Source organism: Argopecten irradians, chromosome 8 (assembly GCF_041381155.1).
Source record: "Argopecten irradians isolate NY chromosome 8, Ai_NY, whole genome shotgun sequence".
Taxonomy (NCBI): Eukaryota; Metazoa; Mollusca; class Bivalvia; order Pectinida; family Pectinidae; genus Argopecten; species Argopecten irradians.
Window position 1 is genome coordinate 6,516,399 of NC_091141.1, and position 21,893 is coordinate 6,538,291.

At 37.5% G+C, this 21,893-nt stretch overlaps 2 protein-coding genes across 2 annotated transcripts in view; both read left to right on the forward strand.

Moving 5' to 3' along the window:
• The window catches only part of LOC138329209 (fatty acid-binding protein 9-like), an 82,486-nt gene that overhangs the window by 24,326 nt on the left and 36,267 nt on the right, over positions 1–21,893 (forward strand). The gene's annotated exons all lie outside the window — the stretch shown is intronic.
• LOC138329208 (MIT domain-containing protein 1-like) lies at positions 13,333–16,730 on the forward strand. Its single transcript, XM_069276029.1, has 3 exons — positions 13,333–13,483; positions 13,973–14,091; positions 14,688–16,730. The coding sequence occupies exons 1-3, from the start codon at positions 13,424–13,426 to the stop codon at positions 14,851–14,853; spliced, it is 345 nt and encodes a 114-aa protein (XP_069132130.1). The 5' UTR covers positions 13,333–13,423; the 3' UTR covers positions 14,854–16,730.

Genomic DNA, 21,893 nt, shown 5'->3' on the forward strand with positions numbered 1-21,893 from the left:
CACGTGGTACGTGTATTAGTTCAATTGTCACTGACACTAGCAAAGGGAAGCAACTCTAAACGGACACTGCACCAGATGAACGACATGACGTCCAATTCATAGACTGAATTTAATAGAATTCACAATGCAATACTATTGCAATAGTAGTCTGGGTTTGTTAAACTATCCCAATAGTGTTTCCCCCAATAGAAATAGTATTGCAATAGTAATCATACCATTAAACACCAGTCAGGATTACCAGAAACAGACTGAACTGGACTAAAATGAAGTTCTCACAGAGGTTTGATACGATAACAGACTATCAATTAAAAGTCACTTTTCCCTCATGCTATTCAATCAAAAACAAACACTGACATCGTTCTCAATATCGGTGTGTTTGATCATGAATGGGAGTTTTAAATTCATGTACCATGTGATACCTGACAAGGTGTGTGCGGGAATATTGTTTCTTTTAGTGATGGAATGACAACAAAAGATGATATCCTATGCTTACGTCATTTCGACGCCAATATCGGGTATCACATGGTACATGAATTAGTCCCATTGTCACTGACACTAGCAAAGGGAAGTAACTCTAAACGGACACTGCACCAGATGTACGACATGACGTCCAATTCATAGACTGAATTTAATAGAATTCAGAATGCAATACTATTGCAATTGTATTCTGCCTAAGCTAAACTATCCCACGCACTTGTAAACCTGGCCCCGGTTTCTCGAAACAAAAGTACAGACTTAAATCAAAACTTAAGTTTTTCTCCTTATGTATCTTATGTAAATAAAATTGACTTAAGTCAGATTTTGACTTAGGTTTGTTTCGAGAAATCGAGGCCTGGTCAATACTAACAACAATATACCACTCCGCTAGCTTCTGTTTAGCTCGATAGGTTGAACGTCAGACTAGTAATCCAGAGGTCCCGTGTCCGATCCCTGCCAGAAACAGTGATTTTATTTACTATAAATTCTGCACTCTGTTACACAATAGTATTTCAATAGTTAAAATTGGAGGGGATTGACCTCCTACCGTTGAACCTCGGTTAGAATTACTTGAATGGACTGAACTGGACTTGAAGTATCCCCAGAGGTTGAATACGATGATAGACTAACAGTCGTTATCAAAAGTCACTTTTACCCATTCTATTTAATCAAAAACAAATACCGACATTGTTCTCAATGTCGGTGTGTTTGATCATGAATGAGACTATTAAATTCATGTACCATGTGATATCTGACAGGATGTGTGTGGACATATTTCTTTTGGTGATGAAATTACATCAAAAGATGATATCCTGTGCTAACGTCATTCCAACGCCATCATCATGTATCACGTGGTACGTGAATTAATCCCATTGTCACTGACACTAGCAAAGGGAAGTAACTCTAAACGGACACTGCACCAGATGTACGACATGACGTCCAATTCATGGACTGAATTTAATAGAATTCACAATGCAATACTATTGCAATAATAGTCTTTATTAGTTAAACTATCCCAATAGTGTTTGCCCCAATAGAAATAGTATTGCAATAGTAATCCTACCATTGAACACCAGTCAGGATTACAAGACACGGACTGAACTGGACTTAAATGAAGTACTCGCAGAGGTTTGATCCGATAACAGATCGTCAATTAAAGGTAACGCCCCTATGCTATTCAATCAAAAACAAACACCGACATTGTTTTCAATGTCAGTGTGTTTGATCATGAATGGGACTTTTAAATTCATGTACCATGTGATACCTGACAAGGTGTGTGTGGGAATATTGTTTCTTTTAGTGATGGAATGACATCAAAAGATGATACCCTGTGCTAACGTCATTGCAACGCCAATATCGGGTATCACGTGGTGCGTGAATTAGTTCCATTGTCACTGACACTAGCAAAGGGAAGTAACTCTAAACGGAAACTGCACCAGATGTACGACATGACGTCCAATTCATGGACCGAATTTAATAGAATTCACGATGCAATACTATTGCATTGTGAATAGACTAACAGTAGTTATCAAAAGTCACTTTTCCCCCATGCTATTCAATCAAAAACAAACACCGACATTGTTCTCAATGTCGGTGGGTTTAATCATGAATGGGACTTTTAAATTCATGTACCATGTGATACCTGACAGGATTTATGCGGACATATTTCTTTTGATGATGAAATGACATCAAAAGATGATATCCTGTGCTAACGTCATTCCAACGCCATCATCATGTATCACGTGGTACGTGAATTAATCCCATTGTCACTGACACTAGCAAAGGGAAGTAACTCTAAACGGACACTGCACCAGATGTACGACATGACGTCGAATTCATGGACTGAATTTAATAGAATTCATAATGCAATACTATTGAAATAGTATAGTGTTTCCCCAAATAGAAATAGTATTGCAATAGTAATCCTACCATTGAACATCAGTCAGGATTGCAAGACACGGACTGAACTGGACTTAAATGAAGTACTCGCAGAGGTTTGATACGATAACAGATTATCAATTTAAGGTAACTCCCCCATGCTATTCAATCAAAAACAAACACCGACATTGTTCTCAATGTCAGTGTGTTTGATCATGAATGGGACTTTTAAATTCATGTACCATGTGATACCTGACAAGGTGTGTGTGGGAATATTGTTTCTTTTAGTGATGGAATGACATCAAAAGATGATACCCTGTGCTATCGTCATTGCAACGCCAATATCGGGTATCACGTGGTACGTGTATTAGTTCAATTGTCACTGACACTAGCAAAGGGAAGTAACTCTAAACGGACACTGCACCAGATGTACGACATGACGTCCAATTCATGGACTGAATTTAATAGAATTCACAATGCAATACTATTGCAATAGTAGTCTGGGTTTGTTAAACTATCCCAATAGTGTTTCCCCCAATAGAAATAGTATTGCAATAGTAATCATACCATTAAACACCAGTCAGGATTACCAGAAACAGACTGAACTGGACTAAAATGAAGTTCTCACAGAGATTTGATACAATAACAGAATATCAATTTAAAGTCACTTTCCCCCCATGCTATTCAATCAAAAACAAGCATCGACATCGTTCTCAATGTCGGTGTGTTTCATCATGAATGGGACTTTTAAATTCATGTACCATGTGATACCTGACAAGGTGTGTGCGGGAATATTGTTTCTTTTAGTGATGGAATGACTTCAAAAGATGATATCCCGTGCTAACGTCATTGCAACGCCAATATCGGGTATCACGTGGTACGTGAATGAGTTCCATTGTCACTGACACTAGCAAAGGGAAGTAACTCTAAACGGACACTGCACCAGATGTACGACATGACGTCCAATTCATGGACCGAATTTAATAGAATTCACGATGCAATACTATTGCATTGTGAATAGACTAACAGTAGTTATCAAAAGTCACTTTTCCCCCATGCTATTCAATCAAAAACAAACACCGACACATTGTTCTCAATGTCGGTGGGTTTGATCATGAATGGGACTTTTAAATTCATGTACCATGTGATACCTGACAGGATTTGTGCGGACATATTTCTTTTGATGATGAAATGACATCAAAAGATGATATCCTGTGCTAACGTCATTCCAACGCCATCATCATGTATCACGTGGTACGTGAATTAATCCCATTGTCACTGACACTAGCAAAGGGAAGTAACTCTAAACGGACACTGCACCAGATGTACGGCATGACGTCCAATTTATGGACTGAATTTAATAGAATTCAGAATGCAATACTATTGCAATAGTATAGTGTTTTCTCCAAATAGAAATAGTATTGCAATAGTAATCCTACCACTGAACATCAGTCAGGATTGCAAGACACGGACTGAACTGGACTTAAATAAAGTACTCGCAGAGGTTTGATACGATAACAGATTATCAATTAAAGGTAACTCCCCCATGCTATTCAATCAAAAACAAACACCGACATTGTTTTCAATGTCAGTGTGTTTGATCATGAATGGGACTTTTAAATTCATGTACCATGTGATACCTGACAAGGTGTGTGTGGGAATATTGTTTCTTTTAGTGATGGAATGACATCAAAAGATGATACCCTGTGCTAACGTCATTGCAACGCCAATATCGGGTATCACGTGGTACGTGAATTAGTTCCATTGTCACTGACACTAGCAAAGGGAAGCAACTCTAAACGGACACTGCACCAGATGAACGACATGACGTCCAATTCATAGACTGAATTTAATAGAATTCACAATGCAATACTATTGCAATAGTAGTCTGGGTTTGTTAAACTATCCCAATAGTGTTTCCCCCAATAGAAATAGTATTGCAATAGTAATCATACCATTAAACACCAGTCAGGATTACCAGAAACAGACTGAACTGGACTAAAATGAAGTTCTCACAGAGATTTGATACAATAACAGAATATCAATTTAAAGTCACTTTCCCCCCATGCTATTCAATCAAAAACAAGCATCGACATCGTTCTCAATGTCGGTGTGTTTCATCATGAATGGGACTTTTAAATTCATGTACCATGTGATACCTGACAAGGTGTGTGTGGGAATATTGTTTCTTTTAGTGATGGAATGACAACAAAAGATGATATCCTGTGCTAACGTCATTGCAACGCAAATATCGGGTATCACGTGGTACGTGAATGAGTTCCATTGTCACTGACACTAGCAAAGGGAAGTAACTCTAAACGGACACTGCACCAGATGTACGACATGACGTCCAATTCATGGACCGAATTTAATAGAATTCAACATGCAATACTATTGCATTGTGAATAGACTAACAGTAGTTATCAAAAGTCACTTTTCCCCCATGCTATTCAATCAAAAACAAACACCGACATTGTTCTCAATGTCGGTGGGTTTGATCATGAATGGGACTTTTAAATTCATGTACCATGTGATACCTGACAAGGTGTGTGCGGGAATATTGTTTCTTTTAGTGATGAAATGACATCAAAAGATGATATCCTGTGCTAACGTCATTCCAACGCCATCATCATGTATCACGTGGTACGTGAATTAATCCCATTGTCACTGACACTAGCAAAGGGAAGTAACTCTAAACGGACACTGCACCAGATGTACGGCATGACGTCCAATTTATGGACTGAATTTAATAGAATTCAGAATGCAATACTATTGCAATAGTATAGTGTTTTCTCCAAATAGAAATAGTATTGCAATAGTAATCCTACCACTGAACATCAGTCAGGATTGCAAGACACGGACTGAACTGGACTTAAATAAAGTACTCGCAGAGGTTTGATACGATAACAGATTATCAATTAAAGGTAACTCCCCCATGCTATTCAATCAAAAACAAACACCGACATCGTTCTCAATGTCAGTGTGTTTCATCATGAATGGGACTTTTAAATTCATGTACCATGTGATACCTGACAAGGTGTGTGTGGGAATATTGTTTCTTTTAGTGATGGAATGACATCAAAAGATGATACCCTGTTCTTACGTCATTGCAACGCCAATATCGGGTATCACGTGGTCGTGTATTAGTTCCATTGTCACTGACACTAGCAAAGGGGAAGTAACTCTAAACGGACACTGCACCAGATGTACGACATGACGTCCAATTCATGGACCGAATTTAATAGAATTCAGAATGCAATACTTTTGCAATGATAGTCTGCATTAGTTAAACTATCCCAGTAGTGTTTTCCCCAATAGAGATATTATTGCAATGATAATCCTACAATTGAACGCCAGTAAGGATTACCAGAAACAGACTGAACTGGACTAAAATGAAGTTCTCACAGAGATTTGATACAATAACAGAATATCAATTAAAAGTCACTTTTCCCTCATGCTATTCAATCAAAAACAAACACTGACATTGTTCTCAATATCAGTGTGTTTGATCATGAATGGGAGTTTTAAATTCATGTACATGTGATACCTGTCAAGGTTTGTTTGGGACTATTGTTTCTGTTGGTGATGGAATGACATCAAAATATGATACCCTATGCTTACGTCATTTCGACGCTAATATCGGGTATCACATGGTACATGAATTAGTCCCATTATCACTGACACTAGCAAAGGGAAGTAACTCTAAACGAACACTGCACCAGATGTACGACATGACGTCCAATTCATAGACTGAATTTAATAGAATTCAGAATGCAATACTATTGCAATTGTATTCTGCCTAAGCTAAACTATCCCACGCACTTGTAAACCTGGCTCCGGTTTCTCGAAACAAAAGTACAGACTTAAATCAAACCTTAAGTTTTTCTCCTTATGTATCTTATGTACATAAAATTGACTTAAGTCAGAATCTGACTTAAATTTGTTTCGAGAAATCGAGGCCTGGTCAATACTAACAACAATATACCACTCCGCTAACTTCTGTTTAGCTCGATCGGTTGAACGTCAGATTAGTAATCCAGAGGTCCCGTGTCCGATCCCTGCCAGAAACAGTGATTTAATTTATTATAAATCCTGCACTCTGTTACACAATAGTATTTCAATAGTTAAAAATTGAAGGGGATTGACCTCCTACCGCTGAACCTCGGTTAGAATTACTTGAATGGACTGAACTGGACTTCAAGTATTCCCAGAGGTTTAATACGATAATAGACTAACAGTCGTTATCAAAAGTGACTTTTACCCATTCTATTTAATCAAAAACAAATACCGACATTGTTCTCAATGTCGGTGCGTTTGATCATGAATGGGACTTTTAAATTCATGTACCATGTGATATCTGACAGGATGTGTGTGGACATATTTCTTTTGGTAATGAAACGACATCAAAAGATAATATAATGTGCTAACGCCATTCCAACGTCATCATCAAGGATCACGTGGTACGTGAATTTGTCCCTTTATCACTTACACTAGCAAAGGGAAGTAACTCTAAACGGACACTGCACCAGATGTACGACATGACGTCCAATTCATGGACTGAATTTAATAGAATTCACAATGCAATACTATTGCAATAGTAGTCTGCATTAGTTAAACTATCCCAATAGTGTTTCCCCAATAGAAAAAAGTATTGCAATAGTAATCCTACCATTGAACACCAGTCAGGATTACAAGACGGACTGAACTGGACTTAAATGAAGTACTCGCAGAGGTTTGATACGATAACAGATTATCAATTAAAGATAACTCCCCCATGCTATTCAATCAAAAACAAAATACCGAAATTGTTCTCAATGTCGGTGTGTTTCATCATGAATGGGACTTTTAAATTCATGTACCATGTGATACCTGACAAGGTGTGTGCGGGAATATTGTTTCTTTTAGTGATGAAACGACATCAAAAGATGATATCCTGTGCTAACGTCATTGCAACGCCAATATCGGGTATCACGTGGTACGTGAATTAGTTCCATTGTCACTGACACTAGCAAAGGGAAGTAACTCTAAACGGACACTGCACCAGATGTACGACATGACGTCCAATTCATAGACTGAATTTAATAGAATTCACGATGCAATACTATTGCATTGTGAATAGACTAACAGTCGTTATCAAAAGTCACTTTTCCCCCATGCTATTCAATCAAAAACAAACACCGACATTGTTCTCAATGTCGGTGGGTTTGATCATGAATGGGACTTTTAAATCCATGTACCATGTGATACCTGACAGGATTTGTGCGGACATATTTCTTTTGATAATGAAACGACATCAAAAGATGATATCCTGTGCTAACGTCATTCCAACGCCATCATCATGTATCACGTGGTACGTGAATTAATCCCATTGTCACTGACACTAGCAAAGGGAAGTAACTCTAAACGGACACTGCACCAGATGTTCGACATGACGTCGAATTCATGGAAGTATTGCAATAGTTAAAATTGTAGGAATTGGACTAAAATGAAAATACTCGCAGAGGTTTGATATGATAACAGACTAACAGTCGTTACCAAGAGTCACTTTTTCCCCCATGCTATTCAATCAAAAACAAACACTGACACTGTTCTCAATGTCAGTGTGTTTGATCATGAATGGGACTTATTCACATACCATGTGATACCTGATAAAGTTTGTGGGGGAATTTCGTTTCTGTTGGTGATGGAATGACGTCAAAAGATGATATTTTCAGCGGGAAGATTACAAAGAGTTATATTCAATTACCACAAGAAATACTAGTCCTGCACAAATGTTCACGGGTATCACATGGTACGTGAATTAGTTCCACTGTCACTGACACTAGCAAAGGGAAGTAACTCTATACCAAAAACTGCTCCAGATGTATGATATAAAGTCCAATTCATAGACTGAATTTAATAGAATTCAGAATGCAATACTATTGCAATAGTAGTCTGCATTAGTTACACTATCCCAACAGTGTTTCCTCCAATGGAAATAGTATTGCAATAGTCATCCTACCATTGAATGCCAGTCAGGATTACCAGAAACGAACTGAACTTGACCAAAATGAAGTTCTTGCAGAAGTTTGATACGATAACAGACTATCAATTGAAAGTCACTTTTCCCCCATGCTATTCAATCAAAAACAAACACTGACATTGTTCTCAATGTCAGTGCGTTTGATCATGAATGGGACTTTTGAATTCATGTACCATGTGATACCTGACAAGGTGTGTGCAGGACTATTGTTTTTATTGGTGATGGAATGACGTCAAAAGATGATATCCTGTGCTAACGACATTTCAACACCATTATCAGTATCAGGTAGTATGTGAATTGGTCCCATTGTCACTGACACTAGCAAAGGGAAGTAACTCTAAATGTACACTGAACCAGATGTACAACATGACGTCCAATTGAATTAAATAGAATTCAGTGCATTAGTTAAACTATCCTAATAGTGATTTTTCCCCAGCAATTGCAGTTGTAACCCTGGTCAATACTACCAACAATATACCACTCTGCTAAAGAGAACTTCTCTTTAGCTTGATCGGTTGAGTGTCAGACTAGTAATCCAGAGGTCCCATGTTCAATCCCTGGCAGAGGCAGGTATTAAATTGATTGTAAAATCCTGCACCTTGTTACACAATAGTATTGCAATAGTTAAAATTGTGGGGGATACTCCTCCTACCATTGAACACCAGTTAGAATTACCTGAAACAGACTGAACTGAACTAAAATGAAGTACTCGTAGAGGTTTAATACGATAACAGACTAACAGTCGTTATCAAAAGTCACTTTTCCCCCCATGCTATTCAATCAAAAACAAACACTGACATTGTTCTTAATCGCAATTGTTAGAGAGTTTAAAGATGAATTGTCACTGACACAGCAAAGGGAAGTAACTCCAAGCGAACACTGCACCAGAAGAATGACATGTCCAATTCACAGACTGGAATTCAGTAGAATTCAGAATGCAATATACTATTGCAATTGTAGTCTGTATTAGCTATCTGATTTGGAATAAATATGGTTTAATTTCCCTTTGATGGCCAAACAGGATCTCATGACCAATAAGAATAGCAATAGTATTGCATTAGCTAAATTTGCCAATTAACTCAATTAATCGATAATTATTATATATCCTCCCCACCCCCGACCCTAGTCCAAGTTCTAGTTAGAACTGTTTGCTGCCTAACATCTGTAATATTTTGGATGAGTTTGAATGTGGAAATGATTTGTCAGTAACTTTGCATAAGGGTTGTTGTGTTTTATTTTATTGCTTAATGGTATATTTGTTAGTGCTGCAACAATAAGCTTCCCCCACGATACAATACATATCACAATACTTCCCCCACGATACAATACATATCACAATACTTCCCCCACGATACAATACATATCACAATACTTCCCCCACGATACAATACATATCACAATACTTCCCCCACAATACAATACATATCACAATACTTCCCCCACGATACAATACATACCACAATACTTCCCCCCACGATACAATACATATCACAATACTTCCCCCACGATACAATACATATCACAATACTTCCCCCACAATACAATACATACCACAATACTTCCCCCACGATACAATACATATCACAATACTTCCCCCACGATACAATACATATCACAATACTTCCCCCACGATACAATACATATCACAATACTTCCCCCACGATACAATACATATCACAATACTTCCCCCACGATACAATACATATCACAATACTTCCCCCACGATACAATACATATCACAATACTTCCCCCACGATACAATACATATCACAATACTTCCCCCACGATACAATACATATCACAATACTTCCCCCACGATACAATACATATCACAATACTTCCCCCACGATACAATACATATCACAATACTTCCCCCACGATACAATACATATCACAATACTTCCCCCACGATACAATACATATCACAATACTTGTCACACAATTCAATACATATCACAATACTTCCCCCACGATACAATACATATCACAATACTTGTCACACGATACAATACATATCACAATACTTGTCACATGAATTGATACGCATCAAGATATGTAAAATCTGTCAAAAAGTAAAAAATTTCTACTCTTTCACTGTCGATTTTACCCCTTCTTTTTAAATGATACGGAATGCAAAATGCTTCCATATGTGTGATTTTAAAGTTGCAGGAGGTTCTTTTAATTCTATAATGTCTCCAGGTATCTAAAGCACTGCCATGTTTGTTTGTGGGGAGATACTCATAACTGCTCAAAAATAAGGATTTGGCCCAATCTGGAAATCGGTTGGGTGTAATGTGGTAGGAAAATAATACTGTGAACAAAACCGCATAGTTTATACCGTGATATTACCGTCCCACGCTTTATTGTTGCAGTTGTATGGAGTATAATACTTATAGCTATAGAATGACTGTGGTACTTATAGCTATAAAATGACTGTGGGGGATGATGATGCAGGGGACGGACTGTGGTGAAGTGGGTATGCTGGAGATTGTGGGACAAGGGGTGGAATGGAGGCAATGAGGTGGGGGTTGTGGTAATGAAGTTTCAGACCATTTCTTTGCATATTTGCTTACCCTCCGGCTGACTTTCACACTTCCAATCGTTGAACAGAGCTTCATAATGAAAGAATTGGGTCATACAGTCATATTATCTTTCCCCATAACAAAAATCCTTGTACTTCTTATGATGGGTAATGGCAGACTAACACAGAAAAGTACTCACAAGTATAGAGCTACAGATAAGTCCTTTACTGGGCCTAGAACCCAGGTACTGAAAAGTACTCACAGACACAATAGGTAGAGGGAGAGCAATGAATATTGAGTTGGATGTATAGGGAAAGTGTGTACATTGTAAATCTATATAGGCAGTCATCTTAGGCATGACAATTTTGTCTTTTAAGAAATGTATGCTTTATATCTATGATGTTGATCATGGTAGTGTCTTCAAGGCTCTTTCCAAATATGAAATTATTAAAAATGAATAAATAAATAACAACTAAAAAGAAGAAAATATATTCATCAATAAACTCCCCAAATAGTGTAAAAGGTCAAGTGTATTGTTTATGATTTGAGTAATCTGAAGAGGAAAAACTTTAGGATCACTAAAAAAAGCCAGATATTTATATATTTACAGGTGTTTATATCTGATGGATCTGTTAATGATCACCAAAACCACATGGCCATCTGAATGTTAATGATCACCAAAACCACATGGCCATCTGAATGTTTATGATCACCAAAACCACATGGCCATCTGAATGTTAATGATTACCAAAACCACATGGCCATCTGAATGTTAATGATCACCAAAACCACATGGCCATCTGAATGTTAATGATCACCAAAACCACATGGCCATCTGAATGTTAATGATCACCAAAACCACATGGCCATCTGAATGTTAATGATTACCAAAACCACATGGCCATCTGAATGTTAATGATTACCAAAACCACATGGCCATCTGAATGTTAATGATCACCAAAACCACATGGCCATCTGAATGTTAATGATCACCAAAACCACATGGCCATCTGAATGTTAATGATCACCAAAACCACATGGCCATCTGAATGTTAATGATTACCAAAACCATGTGGCCATCTGAATGTTAATGATCACCAAAACCACATGGCCATCTGAATGTTAATGATTACCAAAACCACATGGCCATCTGAATGTTAATGATTACCAAAACCATGTGGCCATCTGAATGTTAATGATCACCAAAACCACATGGCCATCTGAATGTTAATGATTACCAAAACCACATGGCCATCTGAATGTTAATGATCACCAAAACCACATGGCCATCTGAATGTTAATGATCACCAAAACCACATGGCCATCTGAATGTTAATGATTACCAAAACCACATGGCCATCTGAATGTTAATGATCACCAAAACCACATGGCCATCTGAATGTTAATGATCACCAAAACCACATGGCCATCTGAATGTTAATAAATGATTGGGTTACTGATTTATGATTACTGTGTGGTCAATGTGTCATGAGTTGAGGGAATATCCACTAAAATGAGGAAAAAAAAGAAAAAAAAACCCATTGCATTTAGCATAATTACCCCATTTCTGATCTTTACAGGGATCAATTCTTATAACCATGTCAGTGTTGTGAGAAATATAAGCAAATAATATGTTCTCTGTAAACAGCTGGCTATACTCTATATAGCATCTATTGATTCTATGTGTGGACATGTTCCTTGTTTTATAGTTTCTGTTAAACCACCAAATCATATAAAAAACAGTGAGTTTTGGTTTTACTAGCTCACCTGGTCTGTGTGAATGACCAATAAATGACATCTCCTCTGAAACTAAGCATTAGATTACACTTGTATTGCATTGTTAACATCCATATGGGGCGGGGATTTAAAATTCTACAAAGTGTGGGTGGGGGCTGACACCCAGGAGCCTGTGGGGTGGGGCCAAAAGTGTCAATTTGGCTATTCCCATAAAATCGACTTCTTCTCAAAAACTTAAGAATTGGATAGTACTCTGATTGCATTTGTAGCATCCTTATGGAGTGGAGATTCAAGATTGTACAAATGGTGGGGGTATTTTTCAAGTTTGATATTTCAAATTGTAAGGATTTTTTTATGATAATTACTAAATAAACCAGGTGAGCGATACAAGCCCTCTGGGCCTCTTGTTACAATACATCATGGACGTAAACCATGTCCTTGCAATAGTCCTAAAGATAGTGGTAGTAGTAGTGTTATGTACACCTGTTGCCGAGGATGTCTGCAGGTTATTTATTAATTATTTGTTTCATTTTTGTACATGCAAAATATCTCAGAATAGGAGCCTTATATATGCACATTGTAATTGAAATAAAGGTTTTAGGAAGAAAATATAATGTAACTGACGATTATTTAGGTCTGTCTTAATGACTAGATAAAAGAAAAATAGAATTGGAAGATTTAGTAACCGATACATTTAAGGGTTGTATCAACGTTTTATTTACTGTGAGATATATATATATCATGTTGATTTGTGTTTTAGATCTACAACTTACTACGATTCTGTGAGATGTTGGTGAAAAGTCCTTCTCCTGTAGCTAAAGTCCGTTTATACACCGGAAGGGATGAGGTAACCTACTGAATGGTCGCTAATTTAACCAACATAGGCAAAATATGCTGCAGTTCTCTTATAAATGTGCAATAGTTTGTACGTCAAAGAAAAGTCCGAGATTTGGGTCAGTGAGCGAAACCATAAAATGTATATGATATTGTAAATAAATGTTATAATATGATACCCTTTCAAATCAAAATATTCTGATGTCCGTGATAATTTTTCAGCATCAGCTTAGGTATAACAACAGTTTTAAAGTCATATGGGTCAAATAGGCTCTCCACAGTAAACTTATCAATAATACAAAAATATACAAAAAATAAATCATTAAAATAAAAATAGATTTAACTTGTGTAAAATATGTGTTAAGTTCTAATCTATTATTGTTACATAACATTGTGTATATCAATTAAAAGTGTGTGTTTTTGTACATGGAGACAAGTTAAGCCACTATTTTCTTTATAATTTACTTATTTTAAATTTATGCATTATTTTACTTCCTCACAGAATGAGGACTCGAGGAAGCAGCAACACAACAAACTAGTACAGTTAACTAAGAGTCTACAGAACCACAACATCCAACTAGTGGTGGAGTACAACGACGCTCTTCACGACCGCGAAATCAGGTCAGTTTGAATAAAATGATTTCATAGGAAAAATTTATACATGCTGATGTGAAAATACATGGTCATTAATTAATGCTAAAAGTTCAGTTGGCAATTTTTATTCGTATTGAAAGTGATTGTTTTAACAAACCGTGTGAATCTGTAGCAGAAAGTCTGATTGAAAATAGGTTTTAGTACGAAATAAAAGAAAAATTAATTATTATAAAGAAGGTTCATACATGTTATTTGATTACATCATGGACTGTACTATCCCTTCAGTCACAACATATTTACGCTAATTACCACAATACCCCATCCTATGGTTTGGGAGTCTGACTCTCATGTGAGGCAGTTATCAGGTACGGACTGTAGGTCGGTGCTTTTTCCTCTGTGTATTCTTATCTTATTTTCAATACCGTGCACAGCTTATCTAACATTTTTTATTTGACATAAATAGGAATGTTTTATATTTTTTTACGTAGACACTATTTGACAGATTTAAGTATTAGTTCTGTATCATTTGTACAGAAATACCTATTGGTGTATTTGTAAGTAAATTTTACATGTTACATATTACTATAAATTATACTATTTGACAGTATACTTGCATGTTTCAGATTCAATAATGGCTGGGTTTTGAAAATCGGACGAGGACTGGATATATTTAAAGCTACGGAATCTAAATTTACGATAGGATTTTGTGACTTTGACCTTCGACCTTGCCACAAAACAACTATTGACATTTTCCATACGAACTATTTACACAAGACAGAGAATGCGTAGCCATTACTTGTGATTCTAGCTGTATATCGTTTGTGATGTCATGGAAAACTGTGTTCTTTTATTCTGTCTGTGTTCCAAGAGAATAACATGATGTTTAACTGGAGTGATCAAATCTGGTGATACATGTGTGTACCTGGTGATCGATGTCATCATAATGTGTGTAGTACATATGATGTCATAAAATTTTGTGTAGTATGTAATGTTAATACAACTGGCAAAGATGGTTAGATCTCATGTAATATTCATCATACTCTGCAATCATTTTACCGGGTATATAAATCTTTTACATGATTTCCTTATTATGAATAATACTAGATTATCTCCCCCTAGTATGAAGACCAGAATCAGATACAGGTGAGAACTGTATACATGTATCTGACCGGGAATCTTGGATTATTTATTTCAATTTATCAATTTATTAAAAGTTTATGTGAATACTTTAAAGTGAAAGTTAGATATTTTTCAGATACTTAATCTTTGATCACCTTTGTGGGCCTTAAATCTACTTACTGACACCTTTGAAATTTCAGATTAAAAGTGAGATACCAGTATATGTTAAAGGCATTGATCTCATTAAACAATTTTGTAAGGGGAGACAACTCATATAGTTACTATATAACGGTATACATACATATAGTATGCTTTGTTCTTATTCCACTTGTAGCGGGATTGGACAGGGTCGATCATTGGTGACCAGGTAGCTCAGTCGGTAGAGCGCTCGGCTAGTGTTCGGAGGGTCCCGGGTTCAAATCCCGATCTGGCCTCTACATTTTCTTCTCTCCAGTTACACACGTTAGTTAGAATGTAATTTCAATGAACCATAATGTAAATATGAATCTATCATTTAAAACTTATATATAATATATCCAATAAAAATATGTTTTGAGAAGCAAGCCATAATTAATAATTAAAAAAAGAGATACTTAAAGATGCTCCACCGCCGACAGAGCATAAAGATACTCATTATTTGAGCAATAATTGGGGTTTAATCGTGTAAATATATGTCTAATTAACACAAAAAATAATATAAGATCTTTTTATTTTGCTCTTTGTGCATGCGCAATCAGTACTTCATTCCATATAGGAAATAGTGCAACGGAATTTTTTCGGGATGCAATTAATTATTTTTGATATCTCGAAGTAAAATGGGAAGTTCAAATTTTTCAATGGTGGTAATGGTGTAAAGTAAGTAACTTTTGTAACTGAAGAAAAATAAAAATTTGTCTGCTTCTGTTTTTGATAGAGGAAAAATACCATTTGTCAGCAATGGAGCATCTTTAAATGATGAGATTAAAATATAATGTGTATGAATATATAAAAAAGTAATTAATTTTGTGAAAATAATGGTGAAATATAGGAATAAATATTCACTTAATTGAATTTGAGTTCACAAGAGCATTACTCTATTTGCCTATATAGTTTCATTGATAGGTTAAGTGGCGATTGTTGGAGGTTAAGTGGCGATTGTTGGTAATTAAACAGTAAATCAGTATTTTATTTCTATATGTGTCACATGGATAAGAATATTAACATTTATTTTAAAATATCCTACATTGTCATAACTTTGATAATCTATCGGTAACCAACTCTAATGGAAGGGAAGTAACTCTTCCAGTCTTATGTGTAAACACTATTGACTGAGCTAGGGATTGATGTTGTACTAATATTTATAATTTATTCAATTCTTACATTATGATTCATCTTGAATTAGCTATGCCAAATCAATACTACCATGAATTATTACATATAAATTAATACAGTCTCAATGTCTTAATTTTATAACTTTGCGATTTATTTATTTTGCAACTTTCAACTAAGATGTATAACAATGAAAATCACTTTTATTATTATAATAAAATGAATAAGAATAAAACTCATTTTGTGTTAGATGATCTCTGCACCACTCAAAGCTGATATAGGGGCTATTTTCTTGAGAGATAAAAACTTAGCATGTTCATCATATGGATCAAATTAACACATTGTTTTAACTTTAAACTTTTGCATTTCCTTTCATCTAAAAATAAAATCTAGATCTGCTGAATTAAGAATGGATTAGGTTCGATTTGAAAATATGCATTTTTCAGCTCATCTCTCAAAGAGAGATAAGGGAGGGGGGGGGGGGGTATTGGAGTTACTCTGTTGTCTGCGTTTTCTTCATTAATTTAGGATTCTATCACTTTAAGGAAGAAACTGCTGGATTTTGAGAATTTGAAGAGGCCCAAAGGGCTGAAAATACCAGGTTAAGGTTTTGGTGTAAGTGTTGTAATACGTATGTCACAACTGACATTGATTTCTACAATGATTTTGGATTATAATTGTTGTGATGGGTATGGACAATCAATGGGCTGAAAAGTTCAGTTATGTAAGGACATTGCTATATTTCATAATACTGGTAAATGAACCTGAATGAAATCTACAAAATCCCAAAGGCAAGCTTTGCTGTTTTCAAACTACTCTTGTTATACCCACCACAGAGGTAAATATTGAAAAAAAATTCCGAATAACTCCTCCTCAACTATATCAATGAAACTTAGCAGTATTGCTAGGGACCATGTGTAGATGTGAATGCAGGTTTTTGTTTGTCAATATTTTGGTTGCCATGGTAACCAGGTCACTATAAACAGGTTTCAAAATTTGTCCAAACAACTCCTTCTAAACTACTGGATTGATTTCAATGAAACTTGACAGAAATGTTTTGGACATAGTGTAGACATGCATGCAGGTTTTTTAGGTCACCTGAGACGAAGTCTCAAGTGACCTATTCTAATCACCTTTTATCAGACGTCGTACGTCGTATGTCCGTAAACAATTTACATTTTCGACTTCTCAAAAACCGCTGAAGCAAATTCAATGAAATTTTGCACAAACCTTCTAAGTCATAAGGCCAATCAAAATTGTGCATTTTATGATTCCCACCCTCCAGGGGGCTGTGGGAGGGGCAAAAGGGGTAAAATTGACTATAATTTCAAAAATCTTCTTCTCCACTCACAGATGTGATGGAATCAAATAGATTTCATAGATAGAAAGGTCTAAAGGTCCTTTACAAAAATTGTGAATTATACGACCCTAGGGTCTCAGGTTTCCCCTTGGGGAGGGGGTTAAGTTTACTATAGTTTATATAGGGAAAACACATTTTTTAGCATTATTTGGAGTCAAATGTTGTCAGAATTATCCCTATAAAATGGCCATTTATTCCTATTAACAAATTTTCCATTACTGACTCCCAGGGGCCTTAGAGTTGGGGCCAAAAGGGGTCAAATAAGCTAAAACTTCAAAAATCTTCTTCTGAAATTCTGGAACTGGCAGAATCAAATACTCTTCATAGATGGAAAGGTCTTAAGGTCTTTTACAAAAATTGTGAATTATATGACCCTGGGGTCTCATGTTTCCCCCTGGGGAGGGTGGTCAAGTTTACTACACATTTATGAATGTTTTCTGCTTTTTTTTTCATAGGAAATTAGTCAAACTGGGTTAGAATTATTAGCCTGAGATAGCATTTTATCGTCATATCCATATTGGTCCTGGCAGGGTAAAATAGGCTAAAACTTCAAAAATCTTCTTTTGAATTCACAGATTTCATGGAACCAAATACTCTTCATGGATTGGAAGGTCTTTAAAGGCCCTTTACAAAAATTGTGAATTTCATGGCCCTGGGATCTCAGATTTTCCCCTCGGGAGGGGGTCAAATTTACTATAGTCTATAAAGGAAAAACACATTTATAAACATTATTTGCTTAGTTTTAATAGGAAATGCGTCAAACTGGATTAGAATTATTAGCCTGAAATAGCATTTTAACACCATATCCATATTGGTCCTGGCTGACCCCCAGGGACCGGAGGGGTCAAAATGGGTCAAAATCGCTAAAATTTCAAAATTTTTCTTCTGAATTCACAGGTTTGATGGAACCAAATAAACTATAAATTAAGAAGTGAAATTTATAAAATCACTGACACTGACTGACTTCTAGTTTGGTTTTGTTGTTTAACATTAACAATGCAAATTGGAATTTTAAGCATATGGTTTGGTAACATAATACACTAACTATCAAAATGAAAACAATAAATAAAAATTCTAATACGAAAGTTCAACTTTAAGATTTATTTTAATTCGTAAATAATTTTTATAGGTTTGAAACAACTTTGCAATGCTCTTTCTGTAGCAGCACTCAGGTGACTGTCAAGGCCTCTTGGGCCTCTTGTTTTTTGGTTTTTTTTTTTTTAAATATTTTTCCATGGTAACCAGGTCACTATACACTGGTGTCAAAATTTGTCTGGACACTCCACCTTAACTACTAGATCAATTTCAGTGAAACTTGACAGTATTGTTTAGGATTATGTGCAGATGGGCATGCAGGTTTTGTCCAGACAGCTTGTAAATTTCCTGTGACCATGGCTTACAGTTCTAGTTTTAATCTGTTGCAGCCTGTTATGCCGTTTTGAAGAAAAACTTAACCTTCCTTAAAATTTTCTACACAGGCAAAATGGGTCATTATTTCTGTACATGAATTTCATATGAACCTTTCTAAAGTACAAACCTGATTATAGCATCCAAGAACCAAGTGCCTGACCGACCCTACGAAAGTCACTTTTACCCATTTCCCCCCAATATATTCAATAATAATGTACATATATTTTGATGTACTACTCACATGGCATGACTTACAGTCCCTTGTGACTATAATAGCCCGGTACCACCACCCCTAAGACTTGCATCCCCCTCCCTAGCACAACTTACACCTTTGTGCAATACTAACTAATACCCCTCCCTAGGACACACCTGATTATCCCCCCTTACAATGCTTAGTGGTCCAAAACCTGTCCTTGATATTAACAACTGTCCCCCCCCTCCCCCTGAGGTATATACCCTGTACCACACGTAATGACACCCGTCCCCCCTGAGGTATATACCCTGTACCACACATATATAAAACCCATCCCCCCTGAGGTATATACCCTGTACCACACATATATAACACCCATCCCCCCTGAGGTAGATACCTTGTACCACACATATTACACCTGTCCCCCCTGAGGTATATACCCTGTACCACACATATATAACACCCGTCCCCCCTGAGATATATACCCTGTACCAAACACACCATTAACACCCGTCCTCCCTGAGGTATATACCCTGGACCACACACACATTTAACACTCGTCCCCCTGAGGTATATACCCTGTACCACACACACATTTAACACTCGTCCCCCTGAGGTATATACCCTGTACCACACATATATAACACCTGTCCCCCCTGAGGTATATACCCTGTACCACACACACCTTTAACACCCGTCCCCCCTGAGGTATATACCCTGTACCACACACACCTTTAACACTCGTCCCCCTGAGGTATATACCCTGTACCACACACACCTAACACCCGTCCCCCCTGAGGTATATACCCTGTACCACACACACCTTTAACACTCGTCCCCCCTGAGGTATATACCCTGTACCACACACACCTTTAACACTCGTCCTCCTGAGGTATATACCCTGTATCACACACAACTTTAACACTCGTCCCCCTAAGGTATATACCCTGTACCACACACACACCTTTAACACACTCGTCCCCTGAGGTATTTACCCTGGACCACACACCTTTAACACTCGTCCCTCCTGAGGTATATACCCTGTACCACACACACCTTTAACACTCGTCCCCCCTGAGGTATATACCCTGTACACACACCACACACACCTGAGTTATACACTGTAACCACCTTTAACACTGTCCCCCTGAGGTATATACCCTAACACTGTACACAACCTTTAACACTCGTCCCCCCTGAGGTATATACCCTGTACCACACACACCTTTAACACTCGTCCCCCCTGAGGTATATACCCTGTACCACACACACCTTTAACACTCGTCCCCCCTGAGGTATATACCCTGTACCACACACACCTTTAACACTCGTCCCCCTGAGGTATATACCCTGTACCACACACACCTTTAACACTCGTCCCTCCTGAGGTATATACCCTGTACACACACACCTTTAACACTCGTCCCTCCTGAGGTATATACCCTGTACCACACACACCTTTAACACTCGTCCCCCTGAGGTATATACCCTGTACCACACACACCTTTAACACTCGTCCCCCCTGAGGTATATACCCTGTACCACACACACCTTTAACACTCGTCCCCCTGAGGTATATACCCTGTACCACACACACCTTTAACACTCGTCCCCCTGAGGTATATACCCTGTACCACACACACCTTTAACACTCGTCCCCCCTGAGGTATATACCCTGTACCACACACACCTTTAACACTCGTCCTCCTGAGGTATATACCCTGTAACACACACAACTTTAACACTCGACCCCCCTGAGGTATATACCCTGTACCACACACACCTTTAACACTCGTCCCCCCTGAGGTATATACCCTGTACCACACACAACTTTAACACTCGTCCCTCCTGAGGTATATACCCTGTACCACACACACCTTTAACACTCGTCCCTCCTGAGGTATATACCCTGTACCACACACACCTTTAACACTCGTCCCTCCTGAGGTATATACCCTGTACCACACACACCTTTAACACTCGTCCCTCCTGAGGTATATACCCTGTACCACACACACCTTTAACACTCGTCCCCCCTGAGGTATATACCCTGTACCACACACACACCTTTAACACTCGTCCCCCTGAGGTATATACCCTGTACCACACACACCTTTAACACTCGTCCCCCCTGAGGTATATACCCTGTACCACACACACCTTTAACACTCGTCCCCCCTGAGGTATATACCCTGTACCACACACACCTTTAACACTCGTCCCCCTGAGGTATATACCCTGTACCACACACACCTTTAACACTCGTCCCCCCTGAGGTATATACCCTGTACACACACACACACCTTTAACACTCGTCCCCCCTGAGGTATATACCCTGTACCACACACACCTTTAACACTCGTCCCCCCTGAGGTATATACCCTGTACCACACACACCTTTAACACTCGTCCCCCCTGAGGTATATACCCTGTACCACA